A 26,835-nucleotide genomic window follows, 5' to 3' on the forward strand; every position below is an offset into this window, starting at 1 on the left:
AGGCAGTAAATCATGTAAATACTGTGTAGATGTAGATCTTTCTTGCATACATAAAATATACTTTCTGTTGAATTCATGAATACTGTGCCAAATGTAGAACATTGTGTGTAATGTTTTGAAAAAAATTGTGTTTTAGAACTGTAATCTGAGTGTAAAGCAGGAAATATGTGTGTATTTTAGCAGATTTGGTTCAGAGGGTTAGTACATGAATTAAAAGTTGTGGTCCTGTGTCTCAAGTACCAATGTTAGTGTGTGGACAATAGAGTAAAACTGCAATACACGTATATGCTAAAAAACAGTGAGAAGCACATAGAGCTCCTGCATGGACAGCAACAGTGGCAACATTGCTGTCAGAGCTGCCATTAGCCATCTGGTGGTATTTATGGTCCAGTTGCCTACCAATTCCAAACAAAACGGAGTCACTATGCTGCACTGACTTTCACTATGGACTGTATTAGCAACCCCAGCGAGAAAGGATTGCCAGCAGAGTAAAAGAAACTTTCTTCAAGGATAGACCAAAGAAGCTACCAAAGCCAACAAGAAGAGGGGAACAGCTGACTACTGATTGAGTGCCTCTAACTTATCTGTTTGTACATGAACAGCTCTATATGTTGTAATATGGGATTTATAGTAAAAGTAAAAGATGGTGATTCTATATTTGAATAGTTTAAACAGTCCTTATCTTCATGTTTGTTGTTGTGAGATGGCTAGCATTGCTGTAGGGGCAAGCTTGTTAGCCAAACTTACACAAGGGTGTTTATAATTTCCCCTGCACCCTTCAGGCTGCACAAAAATAGCCACTGTTCCGTTGATTTGTTGTGCAACAGTAGAGGCGAAGCTCATTTCAAATTTGTTAGGGATGTTAAACATTTGTTTTCAAAAGGTTTGCATACTAAGAAGCTTACACCAACATGTAGGCTATCACATGACCACTTCACATGTTGGGCTGGTGAGGGTTTAACATCAAGAATCTGACACGCAATGCATATTGTATATAGGCTGTGTGGGAGGGGCAATCTCAGCAGGAGATTACCAACTAGCTAAATAGGCGTCCAAATAGCTATTGTTTTATAGTAAGGTGACCAAATTTCTGAAATGGAAAACCCGGGACATTTTTGGTTTGGTTTGAAAACCATTGTGTTCATCCTCTATATGGAAGAACAATGTGTAAGCATGTGCTCTGCAGGGGGGGATAACAAAGCGTAAGGTTAAAATATACAGAGTAATAATAATTCATCCCTATAATACTTTTTTTTTATTACAGTGTTATTACAACTAACATTATCAAATATAATTATTGAATTAATTAATGTAAAATGAGTCAAAATTATGTTAACTGTTATGCTTTTTACATAAACATACATACATAAACCTAATGCACAACACCAAAAAATGGCATGAAGGGATTCCATAATGGTGTGATTTTGCTTCAAAGCAACATTTGCATTTGAACTATTTTCCATTGTATAATTATCAAATAAATTACATTAAACTATTAAAAATGCAACTTGACTCACCAATTATTGTGAATAAAATCTTTCTGGGTCAAAAAAAATGGCATAAAAATATGTTTTGAGGGCAGTTTAATGCAGAGAGAAAATGGAACTGAACCATGTGTGAAAGGCAGCACTAAAAGGATTCATAATGGGCGCCAGAGAATCAATTGACACATTTTAACACTGCTATTGGTTTCCTTATGGCCCTGCAACTCTTTTAAAGTAATGCATCATATTTTGGGATGTTTTGTGGAGGTGTACTAGGCCAAAAATGGGTATGTTGCCCAGAGGCAACATCGTACCATAGAGGGCAAAATAGAAAACAGTGCATACTTCATTCAACGTATATGGCTGGGTGAATCAAGTACCTGGATGACTAACTTGGGCCTTACATGACTGACTAACTAGAAACTTGCAGATGACACATTGCTGATATATATTCACACGATATTTTGAGTTCTGAAAATGCTGAATCGTGCACAGGGCAACCTTTTTCCTTTCCATCCAGCAAAAAGACACCTCTGCCGTGCTGTACTATCATGCTACTGCTCTGAGACCTCGCCTCCCACTCCAATCTCTGTTCCATCTATGAATAATTATAATGATCGACAGTTGGAATGACAACACGTACTTCAAGCTTTATTAAGTCAGACTCGCAGTATCACCGTATCAGCAAGCAGATGGGTGGGGGGTTTGAGGGACTGGCGTGTGAGAGATGCAAATAACAAGGAAGAGAGATGGGGAGTTGGAAGATGAGAGGAGAAGAGGGGGAGGCGAGGGGGGCGAATGAGGGAGGTGTGTGTATGTGTGAGCCAAAGAGAGAGCAGATAGGATGAATACCCAGGCTGAGGCGGAGAGAGACACAAACAAGCTGTGTGTCCGTGGTGTTCGCTGTCACTGCCTTTACACTGTGAACCACACGACCACGGCAGCATGGGTACAGACCTCAACAAGGAAGTACACATCAATTAGGTCATGCTAATTTCACATTAAACTGCCTCTCATGGCAGGTGGGTGGAGGAGAGCTGTGCGCTTGTTGATTAATGTCGCAGTGAGATGGGCCATCTGCAGCTACGTGGCATCCACATAAGAGGAGCGACAGCATGAAGTTAGAACACTCACAGATTAACCGTGTTGTGACAGCTCGCGTGCGAGGCAGGTGACCACCCAGGAAATGAGGGAAAATATGCTTTTAAGAGCATTTCACACTTCATTGAAAATGATCCTGAACATTTTGCAGATCACTAGCAATCACTTTTCCATTTTTCTCCCTGGTGTCTGGTTTTCTACCACATAAAAAAAAACGCACACAGGCATTAATATGCATGTGTGTGAGGTTCTACAAAACCCTGTGGAATTCCGCCTGCACTGGGTTCATTAAGCCAGAATACGAGCCACTAACTGGCAAATGGCCTAATTTTTTCACTTTTCCAAAGGCATTAGCATGATAGGTAAAGTATCACTTTTTCAACTTTTGTATTACTTATGCATTCCTGACTCTCCATTTGAAGATATGAAGTTAAGTGAGATTTCACAGCAAGCAACCCTATAGGACTTAACTATGATCTCTGTGGTCACTCTCTTTCTCATAGTTTGTTTTCTTGATTGAAAACATTTTTTGGCTGTCATGAAAAAACAATGAAGCCATTTAAACGTTTTTTTTAAAATGTATGTATGTAATGAAAAACTAAGCAAGAGGATAGCAGATTTAAAAAGTGATTTAGAGTATCAATTGGTACAATAAGAGATGGGCCACTACATTTAAATGTAACATTTATGGTATGTACCGTATAGAGACTCAAGTATCTTTGTCATAGAGTTGCATCACTTTAAAACATATGAAGTGTGATTAAGAAAAAAAAGCAAGCCAAAAATATACCAACAATAGACAACACAGCCACATCTCTACAGACTTCACACTTGCCTACACATGCACTTAGCTGGATTCCTTGTGAACTTTGGTGGGTGTGTGTAGGTGCCACTGATGGGATTCAGCACGAACCTTCTCTCCAGTTGCCATTTGGAGCACAACATACATTGCGGTGGCACTATTTTGGGACAGATAATACTGTATATTGGGTCACATTTTATAGGCGAGTACATATTGTTGGGGATCGCTCAAGTTTATAGGCTGCATATGTTTAAGAAATGTATGTATTATGTCGGTGCTGCAGGTATTAAGTCCTTCTTTCTGCAACAGATATAGCAATAAATTTTGTTAGACAGTTTGTTAGAATCCTCCAAGGCTTATAATATTTAAGCAATTTGTGTAGAAAAAAGTACAGAGCCTTGTACATAAATAAGACAATCCCAAATGCCTTTAAATTGGTTATAGCACACAGTTTCCCTCCTGTACAGTCCAAAGTTGGTGTACTGGGAAACCATAATGCCTTCAAGGAGAGATTGATATGGGATGGTTTACAGACTCTGCCCTTATGGTCCTGAAGATGTTGTATACAGTATTGCACAAGCAAAACAGATTAGCAGCTGGTAGCCAACAGTTACCCATCAACATACTGACAAAGCTTTATGGGTGGAAAATACACTTTTAAAATTACTGCATGTTCCACAGGTGCCAAGATGTAGACTGCACTCAGCCTATATTAAACTACACTGAACAAAATTATAAATGTAACACTTTAGTTTTTGCCACCATTCATCATGAGCTGAACTCAATGTACACAAAAGACCTATTTCTCTCAAATGTTGTTCACAAATCTGTCAAATTCATAATGTCATATTAAGACATAAAAAACACATTCTCACTCCAGACTCATCACATATTGACGCTTGTTCAAGGTCCTTCGACGTCACTTTTTAACTGGGTACCCCTGGGTACCCCTTTCGCGTTTTTTGATGTTTAGGGGTCCCCGGTCAAGTAGCAACAACAAATATGCAACATCCAGTAAAGTTAGCAACAATAAATATGCAACGTCCGGTTACACTTACAAAATAAAACACTAGTGTTTCCAAACATTGCCATTTTGAAAAGTCACGTTACTGAAGTTGTGAATTGTTGCCATTTGGTTAGCTTTAGGCACAAAAACTACTTAGCAGGTTTGCAGTGTTGGGAGTAATGTGATACAAAAGTAACGCAATTACAGTAATGTATTGCTTTTTGTTGTAATGCCGTAATATAAAGCATTACTAAAAAAAAAAAACGGTAATATTATACCTGTTACAATCTCAGTAACACACGTTACAATGCATTTTAACTCGAAATTAATTGGTGTTTTATTTTTTTAATAATTCACCAACACCAAGAAACATTTCGGCAGCAGAAAAACAAATCCATGAGTAAAAGAGTAATATTATTTCCTGTTGGGGGAATCCGATGGTCGAGATTGTAGGCAGGGTGCAAACTACAGGGGAGCTTGGCTCCTCTTAACAAGACGGTAGCTCACCTGATGGATCATGCGGAAATACTATGTGTTTGTGCTTGAACAAATTAGAGAGGCTGATCCTGTTGGAGTGTCGGGGGATTCGTACCTCGTACGTAATTGCGCAGACTGTCTTTGTTAATGGGGAGATGATTCATCCTACCTACTTGGCTAAGGTTTGGAAAAGATCATGGTTTGGGTTAAAATAACTACGTACGTGTGTTACCACGTAAGTTAACTTACGTCACTTGCCTAACTTTCGCAATTTACAGTACTTGCGTAACTTAAATAAAAGTATTATGTTGACTTTTTGTTTCACACAGGACACGAATACCGCTCTCCTGCTTCAAAGTCCTGCCACCTCCTTAGTCAGTCTTTTCTGCTAAATATCATATACCTGCCATTACCGTCGAAAACTGCATTGTACTATGACGCTATAGGGATCCCCAGTGTGTTACAAACTGACGCAGATGGGTCTTGACCGTGCGTCCATATGTGACGAGTCAGGGAGTGAGAACGGGTTGCTGTAAACTCTAGAAATGATTGCACGTGAAAATCCCAGTATATCAGCAGTTTCTGAAATACTCAGACTATGGAGCAACTTTAAGTGTCTTGCTCAGGGACACAATGGTTGATGTGTCACAGTGGGGAGCTGAACCCAGGTCTCAGAGCAAATACAGATGCAGTTATACGTCTAGGTATTATTACAGAGCAGCTGTGAATATCAAACACTAATATAATTTTGTGTAGAAAAAACAGGCCTTTCATGCCGAATAACAAACGCATCAAGAGACAAACATAAAAATCTCCTTTAAAAGAAACCCCTGTTCAATAAGGATTAGTGTGACTCAGTAAGGCTTAGCCTAATAAAATATGCCCAGCGGTGACAACAGGTAGCGGTAAGTGATCGGGCTGCTTGTAAAAAAAAACCCCAACAACAATATGTTTTGGCCACTGCATTGGTTTCAGCATACTCACACTGTCTCACTATGGTATGTTTATTCCAAGGTTGTGTTTTGTGTATTTGAGTTAATTACAGTTTGGCCTGTATGCTTCTGCAGTAACAATCACACAAGACCTCAGAGTACTATTATTACGTTCCTATGTTACGCAGGAACAAATTGGTTTACAGATGTGGCACCAACAGCTGCTGTGGCCTTACTGCACACATATTAGTCTTATGCAAAACAATATGGGTTTATTTGATTAAAAGAAAACAATATTATTCCTTTTTCTTAAACTATAAACATCAAGTAATTAGGGAAAAGGCGGAAGTTTGTGTGATTAAACAGAAAGCTAATCAAATACAGTTTTTGCTGTTCGTTGTGCAGGTTTTGACAAAACCAGCACGAGACAAGCTGCTCTGCCCTCTTTGCACAAATCATGCTGTTTCAGCAGATAATGGGTGTTTGGGAATCTAGAAGTATAACTCCCATTGCAAGTGAAGTGTGAATGACATAAAAGCTAATTAAACGTCCTGCATATCAATGGCTTGACAGCGCTTCTTTCAACACAGCTGATTAACTGTAATATTATAAGGTCTTCTGTATGCACACTGGAAGAAGCTGCCTTCAGAAATCAATTGATCTATTTAAGTATGTGGGTTATTTAGAGATCATAGCGTCCATTTAATTCCCTTTTTAGAAGCAAATGTCATCACAATGTGACAGATAAGGAGATCAAAGAGGCATTCAATTTTCAGCCATTGTAAAGTAGGCATAGTCAAGTTGAATATATTTAAAGGGCTTTTAATGGAACAGGTTTGTCACAAAGTGCTTTCCTAGAGCAGTTGAGTAGAAGCATCCCCCTTGTTTTTCAGCTTTAATGGTGCCTAACATGCTGTAGGAGTTTGACCTGCATATATTGTTGCACATCCAGCACTCCAACTGCATCAGCACATCTGCATGATAACTGTGTCCTGAAGGAACCCTGTCTTCATCTCTGCAATTCCATAACGAGGAAAAGGCCTTGATCTGTAGACTGCATCTGTGTTTTCTTTTTAGCTCAAAATTGACTCTCAACAGCTATGCTGATCTGATTTTGTTAAACAGGGCTGGAGCTGTTAAAGGTCTCCATACAAAAACAACCCAATTGTAACAAGGTTATAGCTTTTAACAAATCTGATATAGCTGCAAGTACAGAAAACAGCTTGTCAAAAAACCCATTATGCTTTCGTTAATGGGTTCTTTTAAAAGTCGTGATTGTTAAATTACCTGAAATGCATGAGGAGGAGGAATCAATTGCAGATGTCATTAGTTATTTAATTTTAAAAAAGTAGTCATTAAATATATCAGATTGTCTCAAACTAAATCCTTTTTTCTCTAATGCAAAAATTGTGCATGGAGCCACAAAAATCCAAGTTCATGAGGATCCATTCTGAGCAAACTGTAACTGAGGAGGAAAGGAGGCCATGAGAGAGTTAGTCGTGTGAGTGACTGAGAGGGATTTTCGTCAGTTGCACAACAACAGAGGGAGGTATTAGGCTCTGGCACAGAGTAGCTACCAACTGTTGGTCTGCTACAACAGCAATGAAAGAAGTTGCTTCGAGTGTGAAGAGCTTACTTTAATTATCAGATACAGGAGTCAACAGTATGGTGCATTGTGTGTCTGTCCCTCTCTCTCACTTACACTCACACACACACACACACACACACCCTGATATTGTGAACACAGCAAATAACTTCTAATACACAGTGGCAGAAGAAAGCTATATGACTCTGACACCTCTTTTGAGTGCAATTGCAAATGCAGGCTCCAACTGACTGGAGATGACTGAAGCAGCATGAACTCAGAGTGCAGCGGCTTAACATTTAGAGGGAGGTTGGTGTTTTTGAACTGCAAATGAACTAGGAGGGATAGAGAGAAAAAAATATTGAATTATTATATGAATCTTTGTAGGTGGACAAGGACATATAATATAAACGAGTAAGCAAGCAGAACAGATCGGAAACAGGTAGCTAAAAAGGTAATCTTGATGCTTAATGCTGTTTTGTCACTTGAGTTTTTGACCTGACAACACCAATTTCCTTCATTCATACAGTATTGAATATAACTGTGTGTCCGATAGTAGATGGTTCTTTAAACCACTTTCCTTGTCTAAAAGCTTAAGATTAAATGTGCCCTTGATCGAGGCATTTAACTGCTCCACTGGTACAAGTTGGACACTTTTCTGGGCAGTTGTCTCCCTTTCATCTGGTCAACTAACTGTCCAAGTTATTGCCTTAAGACCGAATATGCTCTTTAACAGCTTTCCTGGTTAAAGAAATTAAGCTGTATGAGGAAATACAAGGATCCCTGTATGTTGGAGTGGTAGTTTGAATCCCACTTCTATGCTAGCCGGATGGGATGGGTTGTTTTTAGGTGGATGGGGAATTTCCTCTTTTCTTTCAAGTTCTCTCTGACAAATGATTAAAGCATGAATATTTTTTGACACATGACACATACTGGCCCATCCCACTTGTGGTTATATCACATAGATTGAGAAAAACAAGATCCTGTGGGATGGTACGCATCAGGAGCTAAACCCAAATTGAAAGGCACCATTACTCAAACAGCATGAACCAAAAAAACTGCTGTCAATCCTTCAAGAAAGCAGGGTTTCCTTCCTGGATGCTTTGGGAATACTTATACTTACATGCTGCAGATGGCTCTGTTGTTAAGAAATCTAAAAATATTTGAGAAAATCTCTTTGCATGAGTGGGACATATTTTCAAATGTTGGGTATATAAAGAGGAAGTCTAGTATTTCAAGTGTTTAATTTGCAATGTGCACTCAATATAGACCATGTCCAACCATAACCCCATGGGCAACCCTACCCACTTGCCTGTGAGGCCTGGCTCCAGAAAGGTGCCGTCCTTTCCTAAGCAGACCTTTCCAAAGACACTGATATATAGATGGCTTACCACATGCTCTTAACCACATCATTTGACACCAATTTGTCCTAGAAGACCATACTAGAAGCTTTGTTATTTACTTGGTTAAAATATTAAATAAATAGCCCCTCTAGGAAACTATAGCTACCACTATTCCTCACTATGCCTTTGTATATTTGTACTTGTGGCCCTGGAGGACATAATTTACATGTTGCTGTTCAGTTATGATATGCCTCACATTATCTGGCAGACATCTTACTATACAGAAAGCAGAAGGAGTCAACAAAAGCAAAAAATGACTGCATCACTGTTGCCAGCATGTTAGTGGTTAACAAGTAGTGTTGGGCAGTAATGCGTTAATATTACTTTTCCCAGTAACTAGTATTGTAAACCCCCCCGCCCCGCACTGTGATTCTACAGGAAACACTGGAAAGTAATATTACTTTTTTATGGAGTAATAAGTAACTAGTAATATATTACAATTTCTGAGAAACTTGCCCAACACTGTTAACAACTGATTAGTATTAGCTTCTGTCAGCTTTCCTTCAAGTCAGCACTGTCAATCCCTAACTTTGATTTGGTGACTTTGTGCATAATAATAAACATCAAATGTAAAAATATTGACAAGGTATACGGACAATAAAATAATAATGATTAATGAATACAAAGAATAACAAAGTGACAATGATGAAAAATATATTTAACAAGTGTTTTTCACAACATATACAACACAGTCACACTTGTAACAAGACGTTAAAATAACAATCCTCAAATAGTTGGAATAAAAAGCGTGTCTCTGGGTTTTATACCAAGCCCAGAAATTTTCTGTGTGGTGTGATGGCAATTTTCCATTAGGTAAAACTATTTATTTGGGCTTCTGCACTAAGCAGTGATACATGTAATACAAAACCGATTCATATCAAGCATGGAAACTAAAGTAAATATTCTGTCCTTTGCCCCAACAAATACCATCACACTTCCACTTCTTGGGAGGGTTCAACCAATGAATTGAGAGCTGTACTAATCAATGGCGCTGTCGAGGGGGGGGCTGGCAAGGAGAATATGCATAAAGTGCTATATACTGTATATATATTATGTAACTCCTTGGTGTGAGTTAGGAGGTGATTAGCTGCATACAAGTGTTCTCATATTAGGCTCTGTCACTTTAAGATTTAACCTTTGACCCTGAGGTGTGACAGACTGATGTTTATTTTAGGAGGATGCCTCCGATTCGTCCATGTAGATGACAATCACGTTTCAAAAATTGTGACTGATTAAGGGCCGGGACTAACGGGCAGAGCAGAGTGGAGTACACAGGTTTGTGTATTGTACTGTGTGTGAGAGCTAATAGTCTGCAGATAGCAACAGGTTAGCACCATTGCTAACAGCAAGCTAACGTCGTACGAACACTGGAGCCCCTGACAGCGCCGTGTGTGACCGGCTGTTAACTTTATGCTTCGAGGGAGACCGCCCTGTACTTGTTTTCATCTTCATCTTTCTGAGAGGACTGCAAACAACAGAGGGAGTCATCTGGAACAATGCCGTGAAACTGGGCTCAACGTTACTTGCGGCCAACAGGCGCCCCAGTGAGCAGCACAACAAACACTGCGGGGCCACGACGAGTCGCCGGCCTGTCTGAAAAACTTGCCCAGAGGAAAAACCGCCATGCTGCCTTTCTCCTCATGTGAGGCCTTAGCTCTAGTGAGTGAAAACATCTTTTATCATCCTGACTCTGCTGCTGGTCCCTGTATGGGCAAATTGTTGTGCTGGATCGGTTGAGACTAGGCTACGGATTGCGGTTGTTGTCATATAGCCACTGTCATACTGCCTTATTATTCGGGATTATAAGGCCAGTTTGCTGGCTCGCTGCGCTGTATGAAAGGGATGGAGCTGGGAATAGGATATATATTGGCGGATATTCTTTCTGTTTTGATTGCAGGATCTCTGTGGAAAGCAGCTATAGAAAGGCTCTGGATCCCTAAAACATTGTCTGTGCGCCTCGTTGTTGACTTCAGTGGTGTCTCAGTAGGCTCATTTGTTCTGAGCTTGGTTGTGTCTGCTTAAATATTGCATTCTTAATTTAGGTTTGTGACAGTAGTACTGTAACTTGTGTCAATGCATCTCTCTCTCTCTCTCTCTCTCTCTCTCTCTCTCTCTCTCTCTCTCTCTCGTTAAGTGTTTTATGGAGCCATGCTGTTTGTTGACATGTTAAAAAATACAGAAGCAAGACAGAGTATTGTAGTTTTACAGGTATTTATGATTTGAAATGGTCAAATCAGTTGTTAACAAGTGGGATATTTCAAGAATAACTATCCTAGTTGTTTGTAACAATAATTACACAACTCTATACAGACATATCGTATATTTCAATTTGAATTGTTGGAAATATTAAAAGAAAAATATTTATGCTCCATGATGTCTGTAATCTTGAGTAGGCTTGTTCCCAGTAAATGTTTTGTTCCTCTCCGTCAGTGCACTCCTACAAATAAAAGCTGTATTTGTCTTTTTAAGGAAAAGGTCAACTTACCTATTTAAAGAACAATTAATTGCCGAACACATACAGATAACACATCAAACAGGATTTTTATGTTGTTGACTGAACTGGTTTTAGTCTATGGACATTAGACAATTTTAACTGTAAAATAAGAAACAAAAGTAATTCAGTCTGTGATTCCTTAACTCATATTTTTATGTAGTATTCAACTAGTCTATATAATGCATAATCGAATTCCTGAAATTCAGTTATGGCTTTTGGTTTAGTGTGCCACCCCAGGATTTTCAGTGGCCCCATCTGAATATGACACTGGTCAAATCGGTGGTTAAAAAGTGGGATATTTCAAGAATAACTATCCTAGTTGTTTGTAACAGGAATAACACCAAACTTGTGAAATGGTATGTTAATAAATATGGCTTTTGGTTTTAGTGGCCCCATCTGGTCACCCCTAGGAAAGTTTTCTGGGGGCAGGAATGGTGCTACTGTTGTTAATGTGTGTGAAAGTGAATCAAACTACAGTTGAATAAAATAGTTATACCATATTTGCACTTTCAAAAATAGATAATTTATTGTCTTCTGGGAAATATGTGTCTTTGGAGCAGTATTACAGTCAGTCTTTGCTTTGTTTGATTCATCTGGCCCTTAGGAGTGGAGGTGGGCAGGAGCTGAGGGATGTCCCTAAGTGCCACTCACATGAACGCAGCAAAACTAGCCTTTGCATATGTTGCAGTTGAAGTGGACAAGGGAAGGCTTGTGGTGGGAAGCAACTGGACCAACGGCTAAACAGACTTATCTCCTATTATCACATTGATTTTTTATTTTTTTTTAATCTCTCCCGCACTCTCTTCCTCTCTGTTTTCAGCCTCTCTGTGGCTCAGACATTCATCTGGAGTGTTGTGAACTCCTCCTCTCAGTGGGCAACTGTGCGATCTTCTGGCTGAGAGCTTTTAAAAGCCCTGTGATTGCAGACCAACCCAGGGCTAGGTATTCACCTGAGACTGAGATGGTTGCCATGGTAACACCCATGGTTGGCTCTGCGCTGGCACAAAATAATGCACGCAGGAGGGGAAAGAGTGAGCGCCAGACCGGGTAATCCATTTAACACGATGCGCAAACATGCCAAACCTTTATGACTCTTATGTTTCATGAAGCCCCGACTCAGAGTAGATCCCTGCAGCATTTGAATCTCCAGATGTTTATCGCACGCAGTTGACAAACCACATATTTTATTGCACCTCCAAGGTATGAGGAAATCAGTAAAGCCTATTGAATTTTGGAATGTGAGCAATGACGATGGAGCCCTGCCCCGAAGGCTGAGTGCAAAACTCATAAGAAATGCAAACAAACATATTGATCTCTTTAATTACCTTCATTGTCTTTCAGAGTGAAGTTGGGATTGACTGGTAGCTGGCTTGGCAACGCAAATGAAAACCGCTGTCCATTGGCAAAGTCATCCTTATCCATTGCTGTGACAGTCTGGATCACCTGTTGTTCAGAGGACACAGGTTAAATTACTCTCCAAAGACACCTGCATCATTTAATTATCCGTTGAACCATTTAGAATCACTTTTCACTCTAATTACATGCGGGACAAGGAGTTGTTTCTGATACATGTCTCATGATTTGTTGATCATAATTGGCCAGAGTCAGAGTTCATTTGACCTACAGCTAACTGGCCTTGCAACATTTTCTCCTCTACCTGTGTATGCTGCCTGAAAGAGAGGCTGGTTGCAACGTTAAGATTCAACAACATTTGGCTTGTGCCAGGGGTGGGGGGGCTGGCATCTAACAATGACAGGGGTGCTCTCAGGGCAACCTCACTGCCACTTTTGTCAGCTTGTTACCCTTAATTGGAAAAACACACAGTGAGAGCGCGGAGAGAGCTGGAGTTGAGAGAAAAACGACCTGATAGCCCCTGTCACCACGGGGAGTTCTTATCTTTAATGTCAGATTTGGGGTGTTGTTGGTCTTCTTGCACAAGCCTCTGCCTTTAACTGTGCAGTATTAGGATGTACTTTGTGTGTGCTTTAGTTAATGTATGTGGATGTCATGCTTAACGGGGTGACACTTGTGTGAGCTGTTGGCTGAGAAAAGCAGGGTGCTTTTTCTTCTAGTGTTTATTGATTTCAAACTGAAGTTGTAATGTTTTTGTGTTCAATGTGAAAAACCAGCTAACTGCCGCTTGATTACTCCATGGAACATCTGGAAAACAAAAGGCAGCAAAACAACTGGTTGGAAAATGCCTGCCTGGGGAAACATCACACCTGAGTGGGTGCAAAGTTGTTCTCCATAATGTAAGTTTTGGTTTAGAGCTTAATGAGTCTAATGTGTCTCTGCTCTTGTTCAAGAATTTGTCTATATAGAGTTCTGACTACCAGTGGTGTAAAAATACTATACTGTATCTTTCAGTACATAGTTCTCAGTCTAATACGTTGAGCAGTACAATGCTCTCATTGTTGAGATGACAAGATTAGAGCCCGACCGATATGGGTTTTTGGGGGCCGATGCCGATATTAAAGTGAAAAAGAGCCGTTTTATGAGCCGATATTTTGATTTTAAGAATGATTTGGATAGTAGACCCCTTTACTGTATAAAGTACACTTGGAACAGGCCGATATTGAAGCTGGTATGTATGTGGGCTATAAAACCTTTTCTTAAATGGATTATGTTAATAAAATCGATTATAGTCTCAAAAAGTGAACATGTAAACAATTCACATCAATAAATATTTGCTGCTGGAAGGTGCAACTTTTTCAGCCGTCTGTAAACAAAGAGAGAATAAGCATGTGTATTTCACTTTACACATAATCTGCCATAATTTCAATGTAGCACATTCAGGTCTAGTTCATACCCTTACCAGCACTCTTTAATTCTAACCAAAGCTACGTGAAACCATTTAACCACCATCGGTATAAAGCATGCCGTCTAGATACAGTGAGCTGCTGTTGAATGCATCTAATACTACAGGAATGTCTACAACGAGGACCTGCAACTTTGAGATTTCATTTAACTAACGTTACATAACTACAACCAGAGCCGATTACACCAGAAACTATAGTTTAACAGCTCATTAATGTTGGCACTCCTCCACTGTTAAACACAGCATTAGCTTTGTGGCTAAATTAGCAACGAGCAGCATTAGCTGCTGTAACGTTACGTGATTTTAGATGAACTAGGGACAAATGTGAACCATTCGCTAGAACTACCACACTGTTTGAAATAAATGTACAGTTACGTCTGTCCAGCAGCGTAGCGTTCAACACCCAACTACCGTAACATTGAACTAGGGTTTGGCAGGCATCATGACGTTGAGCCGGCATCGTGATTGTAAAAACCCCACCCCAGCAAAAAAAAATCTCAAATGTTCACATTATACCACCCTGTGAAATCATGTTTTAATGACCACTAACATTCTTCTTATTGTTCTAAAGAATGCTTTGCACCTGCCTCGGAGTTCTCTTCTCCCCACACTCTGACACACTCACACACACCTACATCTCGGGTAAACACCCCAGGTTGCCTCGCCTCTCTCTGCCTCACTGTCTGTCCCCCCGTCTGCTCCATTTTCTCCATCAGCAGTATGTTTTATAAAGTCGCCTAAAAGAATGATAACTCGTCTTTTTGCCGTATATTTCCAACCGCGATCCACTATCAAGGTAGCAGGTGAGCCGCACGTCGGCTTATTAATGACGCAGCCTATCAAACAACTGAAATTAACATCTGCACCCCGTGTGTTCAATGCTGCTTTACCTGGTGCGTGCGTAAAATATCCACCACGACTTGTAACGTAAGTTAATAGTCTTCCAATTTTTTTACGAGTGAAATCTGTGCGAGAACACATGCACATAAGACGACTGTCGCCCGCGCACCCGATGACATCGTTCATCCTGATGTTTCGTTGTAGACATTGTCCGATGGAACCTTACATTAAACTGCTGCGAGCTGGTAGGAAGCCGGGAGATAGCAGTGAAAAACGGGAGGGTTAGCAAGTCATGAATGTTTTCAGAAGAGGAGAAGTGACTGGGTCTGTTTTTATTATAATTATTAAAGTCATGTAATTAACTTGACAGAAGACTGACTCACCGCTCACAAGGTCCTCTGCGTGTTTCTACATGCTGCGTGTAAGCGTGCAGCTGCAGCTGGTTGCCCTCTGGTGGGCAAAGTATGCAACACCCATGACATGAGTGAAGGATTTGACTCTAGGTTTCTTTTTTAATAGTCATATATCTGCTGTTATAAATGGCCGATGCCGATTAAATGCATTAGCTCATATCGGCGATAATATCGGCCGGCCAATATATCGGTCAGGCTCTAGACAAGATTCCTCCTCTCACTGTTAGCACATGTAGGTGCTTTTGTAATACCACACTCTTTGTAATAAGTTTCAGCACCTGTTGTTCTCAACACCATTCACAAATCTTGAACCTTGATGTCTAACTGGCATTAAAGTCAAAATGTGATTTTGTGACTCATTATACCCTACGCTTTTTGACCTTATGGTCATTTTAGTAATGGATTGGTCCATTTTACTGGTGTACTGTAGCTACACTTACCTGCAGTTTAATATACATTGAACACTGATTTAGAACATATTTAACTCTTATTTGGAACAAGGTGTTCTCATGCAATTTTGATAGACACCTGCAAACCAGAACATTTTCCATGGCCATGGTATAGAAATGGAAACAGATTCTCAAACATTAATGAGCATCTTTTAAATCCAGTCATCTGAATGGTAGTGTGCCACCGTCTCATTCAACAAATTCTTCCCACTTAATCCCCCAGGCCAAGAACCCTGAGGCTATAATGCAACTTTAATTCAAATTTAACGTGACCTTTAATTTAAACTTTTCTTCCACACACTTAAAACTATTACAAATGTGTATAGATGTGTTTCCCCAGTCTTTACTCCATCATCCTTTGCTGAACCACTGTTTCAGCCATTTCCATGCGCCTGATTGCTCTATATCTCAAAAAACCTTCTTAATTTGAATTAATCAAAGGCTACAGACAGCAAATTGGAATGAGCTTCAATTTAGAGCTGTCATGGTTTGCTAAGATACTCATTTTGAATGAGGGGTGATTAAGCAGCTCTCTCCAATGCCTTTACAGTATCTTACTGCTAAGTTCTCAGTGAGCAACCCAAACTCCTGAGGAAGACAACAGTTCTGTGTACAAATACATCGGCACAGTGAGACGACTGATGTACAGCTCTCAGCATATTCCTTCTGAGGTGTGTCTGTGGTGTAAAATGGCGAGGAGAGAGAGAAAAGCATTTTATCTAGTTGAATCCTAGACACTCACCTGTCCCGGCCTTGAGCTCTCACACACAATGACCTCCTCGTCTGTAGCTATTTCTGGTGCATTGTCGTTCACGTCAAGCACCTGGACGGTAACATGAACATGACTGAGAAGGCTGGGGTTGTCTGTAGCACAGAGAGAACAAGTGACAAAGAAGATGAAAGTCAAATGTGAGCCATGATAACAAAGTAGAGCTTCAAACTATAATTTTAAACTGGGACACACTGTTCTCTTCTTGTTAGCCTGCTTATGGGTTTTTGTCGTGGGCTGTGCCACTAAAAGCACTGAGGGACGCAATGTTATAGTAGACTATTTTGTGTATTAAAGCACATCTGATTATCTTTGTGCAGCATTTTCTTGTCCCAGTTGGTATACTTCGTTGTGCTGCATTGTGTGCCCCTTTTACTGCATGAAACATGAAGTCATATGTCTTACTCCTCTGTTTTTAATATAAAGTAACAGTCTTAAAGGCAAGAAAATAGCCACATATGTCACTGAAATACATGATATAGTTACTAACATTAGTTTGAAATACATAATTTTACACTTAAATTCTGATCTGCCCTATTGAATTAAGATTTCATATTTATTGCAGTATATGCCATGCGGCAGACACCTATATCCATTCAGCACTATGAGGACCGTATAAAGCAACAACAATAATTAAATATCTGTTAATATTTATGCAAACTGTTCAAATGTGAACAATCAAAGATTTATGTTATTTTGGTATATGGAAGGTTGAGATAGTCTTTCCTCAAAAGACATGTTTTCCTATGATTTTTCTCTAGTTCCAGAAATATTATTGAAGTAACCCAGAGCAAGGCATTTTAATTCCCCTAACTTATCGGGCACCTCAGTCCCCAAAAGAAGAAGATTGTTTTACTGGGTAGCTTCCAGGTGCGAGTATGCTTTACAGTATGAGTGTGCAGCAGGCAAGCACTAAATAATGGCTTGCTCACTCAGCAAAACCTTCCTTGAACAGAAAAAGTCATGCATCTACGACTGTCTTTCCATTAAATTAATGTTTCGAGATTTTTATTTACTTTATCTTGTGCCTAAAGGTTTCCATGCATGGTATTTTTTTTCAGCTCCTAAAGACACTGGACCTACTGTAGTGTAAGACAGCTCTTTGTGCTTTAAGATGTTAAGTGCCAAGGTGATCCTAAAATTTAATCATATATTTATTCTCCAATTCATTCACTCACTATGGTCTATCTACTCCTGGTGCACAGAAAGCGGGGTAAAGTCTCTGTACTGGATGCTTTGTGTCTATGACACTATGTGTCCTGACTCATTCAAAGTGAAAAAAATTATCTTTCTGCCTTTTGACAGTGTGTTGGCATGCTGTATCCTTGAATACTAAGGAGAGGTGAAGAGATAAAGAAACATTAGCATGCAGCACCTTTTGTCGGTTGGCAGGAGATTTGCCTAATTGTGATTACAAATTACCCAAGTTACCTGATAACAATTCTTGAAGTTAGTGGGGCCTGCATTGATTTAATTAATTTTCAGTGTAGGAAAGGACATTGAAACAATTGGGATTAATTTGATTTTGTAGTTAATTATAAGAAAAACACACTCTAACCTATTTGAATACATTATAATCAAAATGCAAATGATCTTCTTCATCCTTGTTTTCTCCAGACTTTAATTCTTAATTTCAGTATTGACTCACCTGGTACTTGGCTGTATTTAAATATTACTGTTAATAATGCTGTTAAAACATATTGGTGTTCTGAAAACTGGACAGGTATTAGAATGTAAACAGTGCAATGAAATGCACAATACAATAAGCTATTTCCTTGGATCGACCATGTTAATTATTAAGAATCCCAATAATACAATACAAAGAATTTTTCCTTGTTGAACACTGTATTTTAAGTGGGATGTTTTCACAGCATAACTAAAATAAATAAGGTATTTTACTATCCAATCAAACAAAATTATTCTGTGACAAAGACTTCAGACAATTCTTTGTGGTCAGGAGCTAGCTGTATAGTCTGATCACTGTGAACCTTAAATAAAATTCAGCAGACTAGGTTTGCATTAGAGATCAAAGAGAAAATATGTTACACTGAACTCCTTAGCTGAATAGCTGCAGGCGGTAGACACTTATTGTAGTTTTGGTGAACCCTTATAGTCCTTGTTTTGTGCATTCTTTCCAAATACGTAATTGGTGGAATTGTGGCCTCATAGTGAGGCTAAGACTTAGAAGTCGGAGTCCAGCTGCAGTGGATGTGTGTCCATTAACATGTACAATATCTTGTGTCTTTGATGAAGACACTGAAGTGAATCTTTGAATAAAATCTGCTCAGTGCCTGAAACATGCTGCTGATTTTATTATGTAGGTAAAGGGAGAGTGTGCAGTGTAGATTCATATAATCATTTCTTTTTATGGAACCTTTCTTTGGTTGATATTGATTTTGACTCCAATTTTACACGCTGAATTTGAACCTGGACTGCTCCCTGACGATATCATCCCCTCAGGGTGTCTTGTTATATTATGGGAAAGGGGGGGAAAAAACAACCCCTGAGTAGACCTTTAGCACCTACCTTTATTTTTTAATTTTTAAATCATGCTGTTGTGGCAAAAAACTTGCCCATGATTTTAATGCAGTTCTGATAATGATTTATAATGTCTCCTTTGCTTGAGGCAAAACAAGATGAGTATGGAAAGAAAGAGCAATCTTTTTTAAGTGCCTCTTTCAGGAAATTGCATATCAGTATTTCATATGTTTACTACAGCCCCCGAAGGTGTGAAACATGGGAGAAAAACACCAGTTATTTAAATATTTATATGTCAGAAGGTGAAGAGAATGGTATGTTCAGTATGTGCAGTGTGTAAGTATATGTGTACCATATCTGCTTATTTAACTACTTTATTACTAGATTGTAAAACCAGTTTTTAATATGAATATCAATAGAAATGCAAACATATTTAAATAATCTTATTACCTGATGAAATTGTAGGTGTACAACTATATTAAAATAGCTATTTCACAATAGCATTGAGACAGAACTAGAACATCTTCAGGTCTCAAGACTTTCTTGTACTTGCATAAAGTGAAAATTAAATCAGAATCTGAAGGAACCAAGTCAAAATGGAAAAAAATATACAGAACTCAAGAAAACCTACATCTGCTCACTCATGAACACTCACATAAGAACAAATATATCACAGCAAGTCCATTACATTTACACGCCCACGTGTAAATATTTAGTTTATGGACAGCAACCTGGGTACCTACCAACCTCCGAGGCCATTACAGTGATGTTGTGCCAAGGCATGTCTTCCCTGTCCAGAGGCTGTGTCGTCCTTACAACTCCACTGTTTTCATCGATTCTGAAGTACCTTACTCCTTCCTCTTTGCTGTCCAAGAAATACCTATTTGGAAAGGAAATTATAATCTATTTATCCACTCCAAGTGCATTTGTCAAAAAACAGAGCAATGGAAAAGATAAGGTTCAAGAGGCCATCAAGATGGCAGTGGATAATCTACAGGCTACCGGGCACAGTTAGATGGTACTGCCCGGTCAGCATGAATTTTCTTACTTTACATTTACACATCACACAGAATTTTTTCCCCACACTCTGTTAAAGTTTTACACATATTTAATCTTGTTGGTATAGGGAAATGCTTTTTTAGCTGCAGGGAATTCTTAGTTGCATGTCTTTGGCCACTGTGACATAGTGGCGGCAAAGCAGACTTTCTGCACATTATAAAGCTCTCTTGATACATATTTGATCTACATGGAATAACTGTAGCTGCAAAGCCATATATTTAATTTCTTCTATAACCAAGTAACAGTTTATTCATCAAGAGCCCTATGTCTCTGAGAGTGCCCTTCAACATCAACATGGAGCCACTTCTTGTTCTTTACTGAACAACAGTGTTTGCAAAATACCTAAAATGATGAATGTGGAAGGCCAATTATAGATGCAGACTTAAAGGGGCATTCCATCAATTTAATACTGCACTTCCATAACTCGCAGGAGAAAAAATAAAAACAATAATGGTCACAATCCAAGCAAAAAAGGCAGATATACAGTCTCTTAGTCCATATGGATCAAGCTGCTAAGATACTGGGTCTTTAATTTCCCATATGCAACCAATAGCATACTTCTGTTTTACCCTCCACTTGGTAAACACCAGCATCTTTCAATGTCAGTCTCCGCAGGCTTACTGTTAGTAGTTAGTAGTCTAGAAGCCCATTCCGAGATACAGTAAGTGATGATATAATCAGGAGGAAGGTCCGTTAGAGCCAGAGAAGACATTATACAACTGTTTTCTCAGACTGCGTACTAATGCTCATTACAAACTCAACTGACTAGTAAACTGACTAGTAGAGTGCCACTTTAAGATAAATTGTACACAGTTAAATGCCTCAGAACACTACACACATGCTTGATGTGTTTTCATCACATGTATCAAACCAGACAAAAAAGACCTTACATTAATGATAAAAGATTCGGTCAACCAAAACCATGCAGCGGCATGAATGAAGTGCAGACACAGCACAAGCCAAAGGGGATGTTCTTATGCCACTGATTTTCAAAATCAGGACCCACTTCTAAAGAACAGGAATAGAATAATCCCTACTGCTTTTAAATGTACTTTGGGTCTTAACAGGATGTTCTTAAAAACATATTTCTAATTCAAGAGCAATTATCTTTAATATTTAATAACGACAAAAGGCGATGTTCTGCTGGCAATGTTTACACGGTTGTAATGGTTTCTTGCAACGTTGTTATCAAACTAGAAGCAAAGCTGTCTGTGGAATACAAAGCAGAAATGGGCTCAGCTGCTCCTCTCATGAGTTCAAGCACGAAATGAGCATTGACTGTGTATTTCCTTATTTATCTCTTAATGACCTATTTACACCTTTTAATCCAGCAGTCATTCTCCTGAGTAATAAAACCTAAGTCGACAATTTTCAGTTGACAGAGAGGGAAATGGTGAAAGGGATATTAATGCCAGGATTGCATTTATTTGAAATAATTCACTTTTTTCTTTAGCTGGAATTATTTACAAGCACCCTCAGTAGAAATGCTGTCATTATGTATTAAATGCTCAGGTTCATAAGTCCATGAAGGCTTTTGAGAAGTAAAAGTAAGAATTTAGGTGCTAAGCATTCGTTTTTTCAAGGAGAAAAACATGCTATTTTATGGCTTTTAGGGAAAAATCCACTGAAAAACATTTTCTCTTAATTCTGTTAATTACTGCTACTGGTGATAAATGTTGTGTATTTTGTTGTTTAAGGTTTATTTTTTTATTCCTGCAGATAACTAGTCAAAAGTACAACATGTTACATCATTTGACTATTTTCCAGAATATCTTGTATGCAAAATATCTTTTCTTTTCATCAACAAACATCAGGTTTTCTTAGCAGACCCCATGAATTATATAACAAGACTGCTGCATGTAAAAGATTTCCATATGAATGGCAATAGCCTCCTTACTGGCATTCTGGGTAAAGTAGGAAATTCAGACTGAAATACAGTAAGGGCCTGATTTACTTAAAGGTTTGCGTGAGAAAAAAACGTATGCGAACTTGATATCACCAGCAAATTAGCACGTAAGCTGATCTACTAACGGTGTGCACGCAGAATAACTACTTTCAAAAGTGCAAGATAGCACCTGTTGTTCATTTAGTACTTTTGCCTTAATGAATATGCAATTTGGGGCGTTTCAATTTTATAGTGCAAAGTAGTGGGAGGGTAACATGCAAATACATTTATTTACTACACGGAATTTGATCTAACAAGCCTAAATGCAATTTCATGTGAGTGCAACAGCATCTGTATTTAATACGTTTAAAAAGAAGGTGCAAACCGCCAAGTGTTGCGCAGAGATGTCTGCTGTTATCGTTGCCAGAAGGAGACACAGCCCTAATGAAAGACAACATAGAGAAATTAACAGATAATATTATTTTATATCCAATGTATTGAAATACAATTATTTTATTGAAGTTATTCGATGAACTATATGAATTGATTCTTTAGCTTTAGCAATACTGTTGTATTAACATTCATGCCAATAAAGCAAATTTTGTTTCGACCTGACTTCTTTTCTCCGTGAGATGGAAGAATTTAGAAAGTTGCATGGCGCTGCGGAGAGCCCCGTGCTGCAGTAGTGCATGGATCACGCGTAAAATTCATCCAGCCAGAGGGAACGATCACCAACTGTTCACAGCATGCTGGTCATAATAGCGACACAATCCATTGTAAGTATCGGAGAGGGACTCACATTTGAAGGGATTGCGGAGCGACCGGGCACGGTGCGGATGGTTGTCATTGTTCCCTGTGGCTGGATGAAACTAGATCTGCTGGCATTTCCTCGCGTCTGGATCATTCCAGCATACTGTATCTGTTTCTGCTGGGGTTTCCCAAATCAGTTTTTCAAGTGTGCTGTCCCAAGTACTTAGTGCTATCTCAGGCAGGATGGGCAGGTACATACAATTTCCACATGCTCGGGACGCACTGAACGAAACAAACCAAGGTTTTTACGCAGTGGCTGCTTTCCCTCCAGACTCTCCATGGAGGAAACCACGCAAAACCCTCATTTAAATACTGCCACCTCCATTGTTTTTGCTACTGTTGTCATCTACACAATAATTCTTGGTAAATCCCCCACAACAGGTACTAAAATTGCACGTGCAATATTTTAGAATGCACACGCAATTTAGTGCTCTTTATTCGGGATGTTAGTAAATTGGGCCCTAAATGTTCACTGGAAAAGCCTTGGTGCACTGATCATCAACAAGTGAGAGCCAGGCGGCGTATGCTCCTCCAACGAACGCCACCTGGCTCTGCCATCACTTCACACAAAGCAATCCCAGTCCCGGCTATTCTCATCTGTGACACCACGATGGTGGAACGAGCTACCACACGCCATCAGAGCAGGGGCGTCCCTCTCCAACTTCAAGAAGCTCTTGAAAACACATCTCTTCCGAGAACACTTCCTCTTATAACACCTCTAACTCCTAACCTCTAACATGCACTTCCTGTGCTCTACTTCTTCTTCTATCCCCTACAATTATCTTGTATTGATTGCACTTTTTTTGTTTTGATTGCACTTTTTGTTAACTCTTACTTCCTTCCCTAGGTATTTACCCCATTGATGTGATATGTACTATGAGCTCTTACTAGTATTTATTGCTGCTCTTACTAGTATGTTTTGTCAGTTGTAGATCTGTAGTTGATGCTCTGTTGATGCTTCTATGTTGTTCCTCAAATGTAAGTCGCTTTGGATAAAAGCGTCTGCCAAATGAGTAAATGTAAATGTAAGACTAAAAGTCTGTAGTATTGCAGACCAGTGATGTGGTTATGCTTAATACATTTTCAAAAGTATGGAATTATAGATGATCTAACCTTCTGTCAGTAGGTGGGTGGAAGACGAAACATAACAAAATACGTTCACGTCTGTTCAAGTATACACAACACATCTGTACAACACGCACGTTCACTTATGGGAAGACTGGAGAAGGATTTTTTTCTCTTAATCTGCACCTCTTTGTTGTCCTCAGAAGTACAACTGAATATTAACTTGCTAATGTGAGCATGCTAGGTTAACATCTCATCAGGATGATAGTAATTCAGTCATGAAAGGTTTTCCGTTAATGTGGTGAAGTCTTGGACAAAACTTTGGGTACCATGAATATTTGTGTTTAAAGGTGAACTTGCTGGGGTAGGCAAAACTGGAGAAACTAGCAAGAGACAGCTAGATTTTTAAAGGTTCAGTGTGTAAGTTTTAGTAGCTTCTAGTGGTGAGGGTTGTGAATTGCAACTATAGATTCACAATGTATCACATGCTCCTCTGAGGGTGCCATTTCCTGAGTTGTGAAGTCGTTCTTCCGACTTCAGCGTTTGTTCACGTGCTCTTAAGTCGGAATGTGGAATCAACATGGACGCTACTACAAAGATGTGTTGGATTAGCATTATCAGAGCATATAAACAACACACAGACATCTAGTTCACTCTACATGGACAGCAAACTAACTGTTATAACCATGTTACACATTGTGTGTGTGTGTGTGTGTGTGTGTGTGTGTGTGTGTGTGTGTGTGTGTATGTATGTATGTATGTATGTATGTATGTATGTATGTATGTATATATATATATGCACTATGTCATTTTGTACAAATCAAAGGAGAAGCTATGGTGGCCAACACGCTCTGTCAGCTCTTGTGCTAAATAATATATGTGGGCCTTCATTTGTCCAAATTTCTCTTTTTTTCTTACTTTTGATAAACCAGACTACTTCTTCTTCTTCATATATATTCAACATAATGACAAAACACGCTCTGTAGAGCCGTTTGTCAGCAACTGTAGAAACATGGCGACGTCCATGTAAGAGGACCCGCGTGCTCCTAAATATTACACACTGAACCTTTAAAGTATCCAACCGAAAAAAATCCCATCCCCTCACCTCAGGCCTCCCTCCAAAGCGACTCCCCCAAAACACATTTTCATGCGCAGTGAGTGCATAGGCAGAGTGCGCATAGGTACACAGGCAGGGAGCTGAGCCAATTATTTTATTCAGACTAAATAAAATTATTGACCGTGCTTATTACAGTCCTGCAAGCCACAGATTCCGGATTTTATTTATTGATTGCTGTCAGGATGTAAAGAGAAAATATAAAATATATAATTTTTTTTTTTTTAATATAAAATATCAAAATTGCTTCTGAAGTAAATTGCCTACCCCAATAACCAATCTGCTTTTTTTAAAGAGGTGGTATTATGCTAATTTTCAGGTTCAAAATCTTATTTAGGGGTTGTACCAGAACAGGTTTACATGGTTTCATATTCAAAAAACACCATATGTCATACTGCACATTGCTGCAGCTCGTCTTTTCAACCCTGTGTGTTGAACGCTTCGTTTTATCTATGGAGTGATACATCTGGCCTCTACATGATCTTTGTTGTGAGCTGCACATGCGCAGTTCCTAGTTAAGGACTACTAGCCAATCAGTAGCAGAGAAGGGCGGGTCAGTGAGAAGCCGGTAAACACAGCTTTGGTTCAGCTGTATATCCCCTTACCATTAATCTGTAACAGAAGTATCTTTCATCCATAAAGTTTTAACTTTATGTCCACTGACTGCCTGGAGGGTAGCTAGTGTTTGTAAGGGAGAGGAGAGGTGTGCTGCAGCTCACTGTTTTTCCACCAATGTTTTTGAGGGTGTGTCGGACTAGCCGCTTGGCGAGCTTTATATGACGTGCATTTTGCTTTCATCCGTGTGACATCAGAGGGATGAAAGGGAAACGGCTGGACGAGCTGTTTTCAGGCAGTTCCGAGCAGTGTTTTGTGGGAGATGGGAACTCCCTTTCGGGTGGACTTTGGGTATTTTCCTTTTGCAAATCTATTACATGCACAAAAAAGATATATAACTCAATAAAGGAGACGGAAAAAGGCAAAAAGCATAAACACCTTTTTATGTACTTTATTTTTTTACATTTAAATTCCTACAAAATGTGTTGAAACCGTGTTTAATCAAGTGTCTGTTTGGTAGTCTTAGTTGTCATTGCTATCTATTTAAAACTCACTACTTTCAACAGTTTATTTGATATTATCCAAAGAAGGTTAAAGTCAAGGGTGGCTGGTCTTGGTCGAAGATACTAGAAGATGTTTGGTCCCTCATCCAAGAGACTTATTCATTTCTCAGTATCTTCAACCAAGTCCAGACGCCTTGACTTTAACCTTCTATGGATAACTATGACCTGGATGACTGAGAATCTTCACCGATATTTATTTGATATTACAGCTGTTAACACCATGAAAGAAAAGAGACTGTCAGTTAATACAAGTTGAAGACGTGGCTGACTTGAATCCATGCAGTGCTTAATAGTAACCAGGCCAAGAACTGTTCCTGAAGATTATGATAATGTATAAGAGCAACCAGAGGTAATGAGCCATCGAGACTTTGTTTGGCTATTTAGATGTCAATTTCAGACGAGCATTTGAACTGTCACTTCAATAATGTGTTTATTCCATTGCATGCACGGGCAGGCTTCTGATGATCAAAGAGCCGAATACTGATCCCTGCCGCATTCTGATGCCAACGCAGGGAGCAGTGGCAGTTGAGTTCAAGTGGATGTCATTGAAATACTCCCTTGCCTTCTTTATGTGGTGAATATTAGGAGCGATGTACAGTAGGAATTGACAAGGAGGAGGTATCCCACAAGGAGAGCAAGGAAACTCTTTCGTATGCAGATTGCCTTTTTGTTTACTACAAATGTTTTACAAAGTCTTAAGATTCTGATATGAATCAAGAATGACTTTTACCCT

General features: G+C 39.3%; 1 protein-coding gene across 6 annotated transcripts in view; it reads right to left on the reverse strand.

The window, feature by feature from the left end:
* Nucleotides 1–26,835, reverse strand: part of LOC123962592 (cadherin-18) — a 211,579-nt gene that overhangs the window by 11,029 nt on the left and 173,715 nt on the right. For all 6 annotated transcript variants that reach the window (XM_046038950.1, XM_046038864.1, XM_046038788.1 and 3 more), the window contains 3 exons: nt 19,795–19,931; nt 16,547–16,668; nt 12,610–12,727 (listed from right to left, as the gene is read on the reverse strand). In XM_046038950.1, coding sequence (XP_045894906.1) covers nt 12,610–12,727; nt 16,547–16,668; nt 19,795–19,931 — 377 coding nt within the window. The remainder of the gene's footprint in view (nt 1–12,609; nt 12,728–16,546; nt 16,669–19,794; nt 19,932–26,835) is intronic.

This window comes from Micropterus dolomieu, linkage group LG01 (assembly GCF_021292245.1).
Source record: "Micropterus dolomieu isolate WLL.071019.BEF.003 ecotype Adirondacks linkage group LG01, ASM2129224v1, whole genome shotgun sequence".
NCBI classification, from domain to species: domain Eukaryota; kingdom Metazoa; phylum Chordata; class Actinopteri; order Centrarchiformes; family Centrarchidae; genus Micropterus; species Micropterus dolomieu.